General features: G+C 40.3%; 1 protein-coding gene across 1 annotated transcript in view; it reads left to right on the forward strand.

The window, feature by feature from the left end:
• Positions 1-13,959, forward strand: part of RABGGTA (Rab geranylgeranyltransferase subunit alpha) — a 1,248,770-nt gene that overhangs the window by 656,460 nt on the left and 578,351 nt on the right. Inside the window, exon 6 of the mRNA XM_044058049.1 lies at positions 2,769-2,966. Within this exon, the coding sequence (XP_043913984.1) occupies positions 2,769-2,966 (198 nt within the window). The remainder of the gene's footprint in view (positions 1-2,768; positions 2,967-13,959) is intronic.

A 13,959-nucleotide genomic window follows, 5' to 3' on the forward strand; every position in this document is an offset into this window, starting at 1 on the left:
ATATATATATATATATATATATATATATATATATGTATGTATGTATGTATATATATGTATATGTATGTGTGTATATATGTGTGTGTATGTATGTATATATATATATATATATATATATATATATATGTGTGTGTGTGTACATATAGACACATAAACACACACACTTTTTTTCATGCTTACTCAATAGAAAACCCATGCTGAATATATACATCATACACACGCTTCACCTATGTTCTTTACTTACTGCTAACTTACACTTTCCTTCACATTTCATCTTCACGTTTTATCATCTGATTGCTTTATGTATTATTCCAGTACTTTATACTTGAATATGTGTATTGACTGTTACTACTAAAGTAATATGTGTAAACTGCAGAATTATACTGAATGTGCGTAAAACTGTATTACCTGAATGTTCTTGTCTTTTATGCAAAACTACAGTGCTACACTTAATTCAAGTATGCATTTGTTGTTTTGTATTTTTAGTTTATCAACTTTTATTTATTTTTACTATTGTAATCTTGGGTCCCTTCTGAATACGAGCATTCCATTCCCTAAGTAGGGAAAAAATGGTCAACAAAATGTAAATAAAAAATAAGTACATTTGGAAGTGATAGGTTTCCTTTAACTATTTAATAATTTCGAGTAGACACTAATTATTAGGTAAAGCGAAAAAGACAAGTATTAGTACCAGTTTGGTGGATTTTGTTAGGAACTTGCAGAAACAGGAAAAGCAGTTTGATATGATAGTACTGCTGGTGCAAGGGAGTTGTGAGTTTGCCCAGAGGGTTATTCCCAGCCCTACTCATTTAGTGTTTGTACCAGAAATCTAAAATTAGGAAGCTTAGCGTGATTGTGTAAGTGTTTAGTAATATGAATGTGAAGTCTCTTATCAGGAGTACTTTAGATCAGGGGAGTTGCAGGGTAACCTGGGTCTTTACACCCATTAACTGTTTGTAAACAGATTGATCTTAAGCATTTCTTAATGCAGTCCATCACTTAGAGGTTTTAATGGAAACGTTATTATATCTGAGGGAAAGACTTAAGAAAAGTAAGTTTGTGTATAGATGTTACACTAATTTGCAAACTGTGGTTTTTGGGATATGTCGAGAAACCGTGAGACAAAATTGAAAATAAAAGACAGATAGAACAATAAAATGGAGTCTGCAGATGTCTCCCCATTATTAAACATTAAATATTTTAGAGAACAAAAACTGAGTGCCAAGAACTTGTGTGGGCCCTCTAGAAGAATGGAGTTCTTGTAAGGAAGAGTTCAGTGCATATTAACCAGATCTTTCGCATAGCAAAATTGTAAGAGAGTTCACTTTCAATTCCTTAAGTTATAAAATGCAAAGAAGAACTGTGGTTTTCAGCTTCATATTTTGCTTGAGTTTTATTTTATTTATTCTTTTGATTTTATTTATTTATTTTATTTATATTTATTTTTGTGGACTTAGAGAAAGTATATGACATGGTGCCTAGAGAGGAGTTGTGGTATTGTATAAAGAAGTCGGGAGTGGCAGAGCAGTATGTAAGAGTGGTACAGGATATGTTCAAAGGTAGTGTGACAGTGGTGAGATCTGCACTGGGAGTGACAGATGCATTTTAAGGTGGAGGTGGGATTACATCAAGGATCAACTCTGAGCCCTTTCTTATTTGCAGTGGTGATGGACAGGTTGACAGACAAGATCAGAGAGGAGTCCCCGTGGACTACGATGTTTGCAGTTGACATTGTGATATGTAGTGAGAGTAGGAAACAGGTTGCAGAGTCCCTGGAGAGGTGGAGATATGCTCTTGAGAGGAGAGGAATGAAGGTCAGCAGGACTAGACAGAATATATGTGTGTGAATGAGAGGGAGGACAGAGGAATGGTGAGGATGCAGGGAGTAGAGTTGGCAAAGGTGGATGAGTTTAAATACTTGGGATCAACTGTTCAGAGTAATGGTGAATGTGAGAGAGAGTTGAAGAAGAGAGTACAGGCAGGGTGGAGTGGGTGGATAAGAGTGTCAGGAGTGATTTGTGACAGAGTAGTACCAGTAAGAGTGAAAGGGAAGGTCTACAAGAGGGTAGTGAGACCTGCTGTGTTATAGGGGTTGGAGACATTGGCCTTGACAAAAAGGCAGGAGTCAGAGCTGGAAGTGGCAGAGTTAAAGATGTTAAGATTTGCACTGGGTGTGATGAGGGTAGACAGGATTAGGAATAAGTATATTAGAGGGTCAGCCCAGGATGGACAGTTTGGAGACTAAGCCAGAGAGGTGAGAGTGCGTTGGTTTGGACATGTGCTGAGGAGGGATGATGAGTATATTGGGAAAAGGATGCTAAGTATGAAGCCACCAGGTAAGAGGAAAAAGAGGGAGGCCTAAGATAAGGTTTCTGGATGTGGTGAGAGAGGACCTGCAGGTGGTTGGTGTGACAGAGCAAGATGCAGAGGACAGGAAGAAATGGAAACAGATGATTTGCTGTGGCAACCCCTAATGGGAGCAGCCGTAAGAAAAAAATATTTTGCTTGAGTATTTACTGGAAAGTTTGGAGTTGCAAGTAGTGCAAAATGTTTAGAGAATTATGTGTTGAGTAGTGCATGTAGCTTGCAGTTCTTTTTTTATATTGAGTTGAATTTAACCTATTTGTATGAAGATGTCCGGTGCACGACTGATGCAGTGACTAGAGTATCATCTCAGATGTGTTATTTCTGTGTTCCGAAACATAGTTTGATATTGAAGCCCATCATGGACTGTGCCTGTTTACTTTTATTTATTTACTTTTCTCCAGTTCATTGTTGGGACTATCGTCGTTTTGTGGTGCAGCGCTCCGCAGTACCTGTAGAAGAGGAGCTAGCCTACACTAGTCGACTTATCAGCACTAACTTCTCCAATTATTCCTCTTGGCATTATCGCAGCACTTTGTTACCAATTGTCCACCCAGACCATAAGCGTCAAGGCAGGATCTCAGAGAAAATCCTTCTTAAAGGTGATGATTCAAGCTTTTTTGCTGTTTTCAAATTTTCTCCACCTTCAAGCATGTTTTTTGTCACACTTCCTCATGGCCATAGTTGGTTAGCATGGTGCAAATTAGCTTGCATGTTGAAAACATTTTCTTTAGAAACATTCCATGGCTTCAGGAAAACAGAGATAAAATATGACATGGAATCTATTGAGTAAAGTCTTTAAATGCTAATGCATGTGAACAGAAATTATTTAATTATTATTTAAACTTGGTGCTAATCAGCTTATAAATATTTTCTTGCACTGTAAGGGTTTTTATGTATCTTTCTTATTCTGCACTTTATGCTCCTGTAGTAAATCCACTTGTACAGTACATAGTTTGTCATAAGCTAATTGTATGTAACAAATATTTAAAGGCATTCATAAAATAAGTTTAAAAAAAAACTTTAACTGCTAAAAATTAATACAGTGACCATACATTGAGTAGCTTACACTCTTTCATCTCAGCTGTATCACACAATAGGACACCATTTCAGCAGCTAGAACTGTTTTTTGTCAGGTGGTCTTGTCTGTGTGGTATTTGTTCTTAAATTTCACTGCTAGTTTTTACATTAGCTAGTTTTAGTTGGTTGGTTAAGAGTATTTATTAGCTGGATAACAGAACGAGTCTATTGACTTCCATAACAGACAGACAAGCTAAGCACCAAAGCACAATGGGAACTAAACAGCACACAGGTGGACAGCTGGAATAACTTTTATTTAGCACTTTCGTCTGCAATAAGCATATGACTTCTTCAGAATACAAGAAGCTTCCTTTGCTTCCTATCTTATAAGCAGTCAACATACCATGTGACTAAAACAATTAGAACATTCAATTTAGAGCTAATTATAACAATAAAATAATATAAATAAGCTTATAAAAAGTTATTTCTTTACAAGATTCGTTTTTCATTGACATACATATAAATATCACATCTATTTTTAAAAATTAATACCATTATGTCGAAGCAATATACTAATTGTGATACCATTATGCTGAAGCAATATACTAAAACAGTGTACTTGACCCCCTCCTGCAAATGTATATCATGACTTTTAAAATGTGTTTATATAATTTAAAGATGGAACTCAGCTTTTAGTTTAAGATGGCTAGATAAAGAAACTGTTTCATTAAGACCAGGGGGCTGGTTGGCATTTAATTTTAACTGCCACATCAGCTCCCTTAATTCAAGAAACAATTCATATGGACCCCCCCCCATCCTTGTGGCTAACCTGTTCTATAACAGTGAACTTGAAATGATGGTTAGGGTTATCCTTAATATGTTTAAACAATGCGTTCTTCACATTGCTTCTTCTAATATCGTACAAATGTTGATATATCCGCTTGTTGAAACCAATTGATTGTTTTCCCTATATAAAATCTTGGGCAACATTGACAAATTGCTATATAAACCAAGTTCTTAGTCCCACAGTTATACTTTTGCCTTGGGTATATTTTGCCAAATCCCTGAATGGTGAAACCATGGTTCTCTAAAATAAAAGGGCACTGATTACAGTGCCCACATTTTCTCTTAACACCTCGACACCTTTTAAGTGGGTTAGTTTCCAAAAAGTTTTTCACTGTTTTATCCCTTTTATAAACCACTACTAGGTAATCTCCCAGTTTACTTTTGAACTGCTGCTCAGTATCAAAAAGTACCCAATTATTTCTTAGGATATTCTTGATATTATCAAATGTTGGGCTATGTTAGCACCACAGAATAATGGAAAGTTTTATTGTTATTATTTAAAGGTAAAACCTGGGTATTGATATTGTTGTTAACTGCCATTCCCAATATTGGTATAAAATAATCTTCAATTCTCTTATGAATGATTTCCTGAAAAATAGATCTAGTAAAACTTGTGGGATACCCTCTCGCGGTTAACATATGTTGAAGAATCTCCACCTCCTTTAAAAACAACTGGTTATCGTTTACCATTCGAACCAATCTAACTCCTTGCCCTTTTACCCAAAGATCTTTTTGGTGTATGGGATGGGCACTGGTAAAATGCAAGAGGGTGTTAGAATAGGTAGGTTTACGATATAATGTGGTGAAAAACTTGTTGTACCTATCTTTGGATATTGTAATATCCAAAAAGTTGATACTATCTTGGTGGGTCATCATAGTGAATTCCAGAAAATGTATAATGGAATTTAGTGTTTGATAAAATTCCTGCAATTCATCTTGGTTCCCATTCCATAATATTAGGATATCATCCAAGAACTGTCCATAAAAAAGACATTTTTTATATATCTCGGTCTCAAAGACCACCGTGATTTCCCATTCTGCTAATACAATATTGGCAAAAAGGGGCCCACATGAGGCCCCCATTGCTACTCCCACCTTTTGTTTAAAATAATGCCCTTCGAACAGTATAAAGTTGTTTTTTAATACTAGTTCCATCAAAGTTTGATGCATCAGAATTCTAAGATGCCCTAACTTAAAATGTTTACATAGAAAATCATAAAACATATTAATGCCATCTTCATGGGATATGGAAGTAAACAAATCCTTTACATCGATAGTAGCAAAGGTAAGATTTTCATTATAAAGTTATTGAGACATTTTCTTTAAACGATCCCATGAATCAATCAATATATGATTAAATTGCTTTACTACATCTTTACATCCAATGTCAATAAATTTAGCAATTGTATACGTTTTAGATGCTTTGGTGTCCACTATTGGTCGCATAGGGGAATCGGTGGTGGACTTGTGGATCTTGGGTACCCCAAATATAGTAGGCGTATGAGGATGTTGTTGCATCAAGTAATCATGCTCACCTAAGGTTAATTGGTTATCTAATAGCAGGTCCATTAATACAGTATCAACATGCCTGTATGTAATGTTAACCTGATTAAGTGAAACTTCTTCGTGTACCTCACTATACAAACGGGTAAGCATTTTTTGGATGTAAATGGCTTCGTCCATAGCCACAAGTCCACCACCTTTATCAGGCTTCATCAACCTTATTTTTTTATCCTTAACTATTTGTTCAAGTAGTTCTTGTTGGCGTATCCTGTTTCCCAAGATGCATCTCTATCCCGCAAGAAAAAGCTCAAGAGGCCTGGGCTAGATACTCAGTTTACCCATTCTGTTTCTGGTGCATACCTTCCAGAACCTGTGGTACACCCGACTCCACCTCTGATGCCCTGTAACACAACCTCACTGGAGGCCTTTGGATGGCCTTATGACTGAGGGAACTACTTCTGTGGAAAAGGGAAAATTGTGCATCACCATTTCAGAGGGTCTGGAAGTTATCCTACAGATTGTGATCAGTGAAGAGTTCCCATGTAAGTTAATCAAGGTGCCTCAGGTGTCTGAACCACCCAGATTGGTTTCAGGCAGATGTCATACCAAAGAAAGAAAAAACAACAAAAAACTTAAGCATGTCCCTTCTCACCTCCCATCTAGGGATAAGGAATGTCTGTACTTTTCTCATGGCTTGTTCAAGACCACAATGACCCTGAAACGACCCTCATTTTCTCCCCACTCTCCTCCTACACCGCAAAAAATTTATGTGGAGCCATCTTCCTCTGAAGTTGAAGAGGCCTCTGACTGATCATTCTGTGGCCTACTCCTCACATGTCCCCTCCCCTAGCCACATTTCTTCTGATAATGAAGAGTCCATCTCCCCTGACGTCCCTATTTAATAAGCTTCCTTTGGGCAAACAGTTGTAAACATGATAACACATTTTGCGTGGGAGTCTAGGCAGATTACAAAGGTCCAGAAAAGGTATTAAAACTTCCAGTAAATGAACACTGTTGCCCCTTCTCTTGTCCTTCTGGTTCTGGAGGCTGCTTTGGATGCTTTCCAGTCTACTTGTGCTACACCTGATTCACAGTCTCCTGCCTCCAAAAGATTTATAAAGTTCCAAATGAACAGTTGTATAAGAGCCCTGTAACAGACCCTTCTGTAGTTACTCTCTCGTGATAAACCTTCTAAAATTCTTCTCATTGCTTTTCATTCAAGCAAAGACAGTAGGGCCATGGATAGTTGGGGTATAAAGGTTTATACTTCCTCTACTCTGGCATTCAGTGCTGTTAATTACCATATCCGGATAACCAAGAACCTGTTATCCAGTCTCACCTTCTTAAACAAAGATAGGGGTGGATTCAAAGGGATCAGATTCCAAACAACAAATGTCCTTGCTTAATCATGCTAATCAGGCAGCCAGACACAGTATAAAATGTAGGTATGATGCTCTGGGGGCCTCTGCCAGAACAGCTGCTACCTGCTCTGTCTTTCATAGATATGCATGGTTGCATAATCAACCCATGCCAGAGACTTCAAAGCAAAACATATTGATTCTCCATAAGACAACCTTTTGTTTGGTCCACAAATAGCCAACTTACTTAAAGCTCTACAGAAACAAGGCAAAACAATGAAAGACTGCAGATAGATTCTTCTATCCTCTTTGCCTAGATACCAGAGGAATTACCCAACCAAGCTCACTTCTTTTGTTAGAAGGGACTCCAGACCTATTTAAAAACATAAGGCACTCAGAGATTTCCAGAGAAACCTCAAAAGGATCCCACAAATAGCAGGCCTCCTTTTGGGGGAAAAATCACTGTGATTATCAACAACTCACCATTCCCTCAACCACTCGATCCTGTCCTGCTGCTCTCTAAAGGGCTATCTCTGTCAATCTCAATCTGGGAAAATACCTCTGCAGACCACTGGGTGCTTTCTGTTATAAAAAAAGGATTATGTCATGTCTTGGAAATGAATCCCTCCACTCAATAGTATGTCCCGCTGCCCACAACCAAGTCCATCTTTAGCCATCCATATTCCAAGAATTACAGGCACAAGGCACTATAGAACCAGTGCCCACAGAACTGGTAGGTTTTTATTCCAGATTCTTATTAGCCCCAAGAGAAGAGGGGCAGTGGAGACCCATACTGGATCTCTCTCTACTAAACACTTTCTTAAAAGTACCAACCTTCAAGATGCTCTCCCTGCAAACACTGCTGCCTTTCATACCTCCTCAGGCATACCTAGTCTCTCTGGATCTAAAGGATGCCTATCTTCATATACCCATTCTTGCCTCCTATAAGAGATTCCTCAAGTGTTCTGTACTGGCTCATCTCACTTTCAGTTTACTAATTTGCCTCTTAGGCTTTCTACAGCCCCAAGAATTTTCACAAAGTGTCTTGCATCTGTGATAGCCTTTTGCTGAACTCAGGGAAATTCAGACTTCCCCTGTTTAGACAGTCTGCTAATTCAGGCTGCCTTGCCGCAGATCCTGCTGCAACATCTTCAGTTCACTGTCAACCTGCTCTTGCAGTTGGGATTCACTGTAATTTACAAAAAAAATCCTCCTCCTAGCCCACTCAGGACCTTCTGAGGGCTTAATTATCTCTTTCACAATGATTGATCTATGTGGATGCTGCTGGGGAAGGATTGAGAGTGTAAAGAGTTGGATTTGGTTCCACGCGGTGAACACAAGTGTAAGCATTCCTTTGCAATGTGGTTTTGATGCTGGGATGCCTTGCCTTTAAAGAAAGTGGAGGACAAAGCTAAGTCTATGCAAACTGTTAAAATGCAAACTTTGTTTTGACCACCAAAGTTGAAGTAGAAAGCTTCCTGCTAAAAGGTTAGCATATCCTGCTGGCGATTCTCCAGTCTAGGGTAGGTCTAAGGCGTGGTAGAGCAGGGCTCAAGGTTCCCACCGGCCTAGACCAGGGGCAGGCTCTGCTCAGACTTCTGGTTTCATGAGCCTGTGACCTTTAAGTAAAACAAACCCAATGACCTGTCTTTTCAGCTGCCAGCTCCTTCGTTTAGCAGCTCCTTTGGAAGACTGTTTGGAGGAATTAAATTCTGGAAGATAATTACTCAAGACAAATGGGTGTTGGATATCATTTTTTAGTTTACAGATTTATACAGATACAAGTACCAGCTTTCAAAGCCTTCAGGCGTTCCTCCTCCACAAAGAAAAGAGGCTCCTGGCAAGTTAACAAGCAGACTTCACATAGAGTTCATTCAGCCAACACATGTATCAGAAGGGTAAGTTTATTCGCGGAGACCTTGTCCGCAAAGAAGGGAACGCCCAAAGGAGACCAACATTGGATTTATCTCTCCGATGTACGTTTTGATTCCAGTTTTATTCAAGATGTTGGCGTTACAACAGCTTTTACCTCTGCTTTTACAAAGATCACTGGATGGTGCTTTTAGATCTCAAGGAAGCTTGCCTTCATGTAAGCCCAAGGCTAAAGTTGCAGGAAGTATCTGCCGGTTTGAGGCCTTTCTTTTCTCAGAATTTCATCTCTGCATTTCCCTTTGGCTTATCTACTGCGGTATTATGATAGAGTTCTGGCTCGAGTATTAGCTTGGCTCCATAGCTTCATTTACTCTTGCTTCATATCCTTACGCCCGCGGGCTGCCTGATTCTGGCTCCCTGGCTCAAGAAGGAATACAGCATGCAGAGATATGTTATAGCAGTGCTAAGATGCCTAGGGTATAGGGTGATCTAGAAATAAAGTCCCAGTCTTACTAGTACCCTCAAAATGTGCTTTCTGGGTGTGAGACTGAACTACAGCCAGCAGATTTCCTTTAAAACCCAGTGGACAAAAAGAACTGTCACTTTGCTTTCTTCAACAGTCTCATCAGCTGTTGCTGACTGCAAGGACAGTCCTTCGAGCATTAGGGCATCTGGCATGACTTGGTCCTAGTTAGTACCAATGCCATGCTGCATATAAGGAAGCTACAATGGTATCCTCAAAAATGTATGGACACAGCTACTTGCAGGATTTTGGACACTGTCATTCAAATTGATTTTGAGATTGGCCCTCGGAGATTTACCCTGAAGCCCATGAGTCTGGTACTAAAGCCTCCATGGCCTTTCTCTCTGATTCTTTCATCTCTTATCTCATCATCGTTTCATGTCAATGTCAAGCTTCACTCTCATCGTCCTGTTCATTCTGCATATTGGCACAGGAAGCGTCAACAAGTTCAACTACCTGTTATGGTTTTAAATGTGATTTTTAAATGTGATTATGGAAGTAGAGGAAGTGTCTGTAGAAAAATTTGGAGTTATTGTAAAAAGAATTTATTTTATTTCTGAGCTCAATTTGGAGATTTAATTTTCCTGTATTGAGGAATATCTTACTGAATTATTTGAATTATCTTCCATTTCTCTTTTCTTCCCAGCATGATGCATGTTGCAGATTTTATGATTGTGACCCACCTTTAATTCCTTGTTCAAGTTGTTTCAGTTTCCAAGATTCTTAAAGAATAAAAGAATATAAGACTACTCTCTACTGAGATCTGGGATCTCAATTTGTGTTTCTTTTTGTTACAACCCAACTACCTATGCCAACCTTTTGCTGAATTGAACTCTGTGTCGTGAAAACTGCTTTTCTGTTGGCTATTTTTCTCTAAGAAGGGGTGTCTGAGTTGGTGTCTGAGTTGGCGGTAGAGCCCTTTGATTTCCATTTTTATACTTATCATCATTTATTTACCTCCTTACTTATCCCTATTGGTTTCTAGTGTGGGTGGCTTAACCAAATTCATTCATTTGCTACGTTTTTTTGCAGACACCTCAAAAAAAGGGGAAAAATTTTTTAGACACTTTAGATGTACACGTTATTATTTAAGCAAGACTAAGAGTTAAGCAGGAGTCTCATTTTTTGTCAGTTTCTTTGCTTTGGTTTTTGTTTTGAAGGAGTTCACAGGCAAACTATTTCTCAAACTATTGGCTTTTGCATTGGATTGGCTTTGCATTGCATTTATTCCCATCATCCGGCAAGGAGATTAGGCCTCATTCAGCCTCATTCCACTAGGCTCAATTCCACTTCCTAAGGGGTTGGCAACTAAGGGCAATTTTGATATTTTTAGAAGCAGCTTCAAAGCATATACTCTCTCTTTCTGCATTTTGTCCTCTTCCTATCTACTCTAAGGCTGGTTTTGCCACTAGCAGCTTTTTTGGCATGTGTGTTGCTCCTACTTCCTTATGATTTGCCAGCCTCCCTTACCTCTCTGCTTTGGTTCTGCCCAATAGTCAGGACTGCAGCAATGGACAAAGAACATTGTTATATGTTTTTGGTTTTGTTTTTGTTCCTTTGTCTTTTTCTTGTCTTCTGGGGCAAGGGAGGGCAAGAAAATATTGACGTGATGACGTCATGGTCCGAGTACCCTCTGGTGCAGTCAGTCTACGCTTCCCTGACGCGCGATCAATACTCTCCTGCTATATTGGGGGACGACTGGCTTAGGACTATACTACATAGTAGCCGACTGCAGCAATGGAATCCTCGAACATCTACATTTATGGTAGGTACAAAACTGTACTTTTCTGGGCTGCAGATTGGAGACTAGAAGGATGCAGGCCTGTTTGCTTTAGGAAAAAGTGCAGAACCTTACAGCTTATTTTTCCAGCCTTTCCTCTCCCAACCGATGCTTGGCCAGGGAAATAGTAAGAGCTCAAGGATTCATGGTAGCAACTATCTCAGTGTTGCCTCTAGCCTGGTTGCATATGAGGAAAATTCTGCGGTACCTGAAAACAGCATGGGTCCCACACACACACCCTCTAGACACAGGGTTCATCTCGTACCTTGTCTTGGTAAGGAACGCTCATGGTGGGTAGAACAGGTGAAACTCAACCCAGGGCTCCCCTTCTTCCCACCAGTCCCAGTTCAGGAAATGTACACAGATGCCTTGGACAAGGCCCTGGGGGCCCTGGACAGGCACCCATAGAGTAACAGGGAAGGTGGTAACCCGTACTCACAAAGGAACAGATTAACCCATAAGCGATAAGGACCGCCCTCCAAGTTACGTTTTTTTTTGCCCACATATCTGGATACTAGATCCTCTGAGTATTCACAGACAGCATGATGGTCATGTGGTACATAAGCAAGTAATGTGGTAGCAGATCGTACCAATTGTGCAGACTAGTGTCCTTATTCACAATATACATCCCATTACAGGCATTAAACAGGGCCTTGGAGGACCCCCAAAAATGGACCCTGAACAGGTAAGTCTTCCTGGGTATCCTTCACTATTGGGGGGAACACCTCCGATAGATTTGCTTGCCTCTAAGAGCAATTAGCAACTCCCCCTGTTTTGCACCAGGAGCCCTTGCTCCTCAGCCTGGAGGGTAGATGTCTTCTTTCAGTGGGCAGGGAAGTTTCTCTCTGCATTCTCACAGCTACCTCTTATTCCAAGGCTACTCCTCAGAAAGAAAAAAACAGAACTAGTACTAGTGGTCCCCTTTTGGCCAAGACAGCATTGGTCCCCTCTTTTTCAACTAGCCAAGGGCAAAAACTGCAAGCTACCACACAAGGGGGATTTTAGCACTCAGCAAAAAGGATCACTGCTACATCCCCTCCTGTCGCCACTAAATTTAAGCCAGTGAATGATAGAGTTTTGATTCCTTTCAGGGATCAGTTTTCAGAAGATGTTGTTAGGGTTGTTTAAGAAGCAAGCAGACCCACCACTGAAAAATCATGCATGGCCAAATGGAAGAGATTTTCTTTCTGGTGCCATAGAAATAACCAGGACCCCAGTAATTCAGTGGTACCCTCCATCCTTACTCTTTCATTAAAGCCCTCCTGTTTGCAGTCTCTGCCTGTCTGCTCTTTAGTCCACTTGCTATGGTCTATGGTCTGCAAGACCATGGAACGTATCATCATGGAACTCATAAACAAAGACATTGGTAACTTCCAAACTCTGGACCCCACCCAGTATGGGTTTGTGAAAGGCAGATCATGCCTTCTGAACCCGATCGACTTCTTTGAGGCAGTCACCAAAGCCGCAGACAAGGGTAAGGTGGTTCACACAGCCTATCTTGACCTCGCCAAGGCTTTCAACACCATCCCCCATTCTGGAATTATAGCTAAACTTACTAAACTAGGTATAAATCCCTACGTCACAAGATGGGTCGCCAACTGGCTCACTGACAGAACCCACACTGTAAAAGTTGCAGACTCCAAATCTGACTTCAAACCAGTGACAAGTGGAGTACCACAGGGTTCAGTCCTGGGACCTCTCATGTTTGGTGTCTACTTCTCTGAAGTACAGGCTAACACAGAAGGGCTCTGGCTAATGAAGTTCGCAGATGACTGCCAACTAGGAGCCATAGTAGAGTCCCCAAATGATGTGGACATCCTACAGAAGGGTTAGATGCCTGGTGTCAGAGACATGGCCTCAAGCTCAATGTCAAAATGTGCATTGTCATCCCCTTTGGTAAAAACTCTGTACCCATGAATTACCATATAAATGGCAGTCTACTTAATGCCGAATGTGTGATTAGAGACCTTGGGACTCAGGTGGACAGTAGTCTCTCCTTTGATAATCACATCTCCGCAGTAGTCAGGAAATCCTTCTATGTGGCACACCTCATCACAAAAGGGTTTTCATCCAGGAAAAAAGAGGTCATTGTTCCCCTCTACCTGGCACTCATTAGACCCATTGTAGAGTACAACGCCTCTTTTGGAATGTACCTCACAAGACATCTACAGCAGCTGGAAAGGCCACAAAAGTACCTCACAAAGAGGATTACTGGCCTCAAATAGATGCCATACACTGACCGTCTCAAAAAACTCCAGCTTTACTCTGTAGCATATCGCCTTCTCTGAGGACATCTCTGCCTTACATGTAAAGCTATGTTAAACCCAGAGCTGTTGGGCATGCTACACCTAAAGAAATCCCAATCCCTCTGAGCTACACACTCTAGGGACTTAAACCTTGTCACCACAGTAAACAGGACATGCTGGAGGAATAGATTCCTGTCCCAGAGACTTCCTATACTCTGGAACAAGCTATGCCAAGCAAAGTTCCTCATTAGCACTCTTCAAGAAAAATCTTGATGAATGGATGGGAAATAGGAAATGCACCCCTGGGATCACTTTTGTGACTCTGCTCGACAGGGGCACAGGAAATTAACTTTCTTGGGTGATGTAAGCCGGGGAACCTTGTTGGCTAGGCTTACTTAGGCCCTTGGGTCAATAGCCTAGTACTTTCCTGTGAACCTATTAAGTCAG

The sequence above is a fragment of the Protopterus annectens genome, chromosome 16.part0, assembly GCF_019279795.1.
Source record: "Protopterus annectens isolate FY-2018-M chromosome 16.part0, PAN1.0, whole genome shotgun sequence".
Classification (NCBI taxonomy): domain Eukaryota; kingdom Metazoa; phylum Chordata; order Ceratodontiformes; family Protopteridae; genus Protopterus; species Protopterus annectens.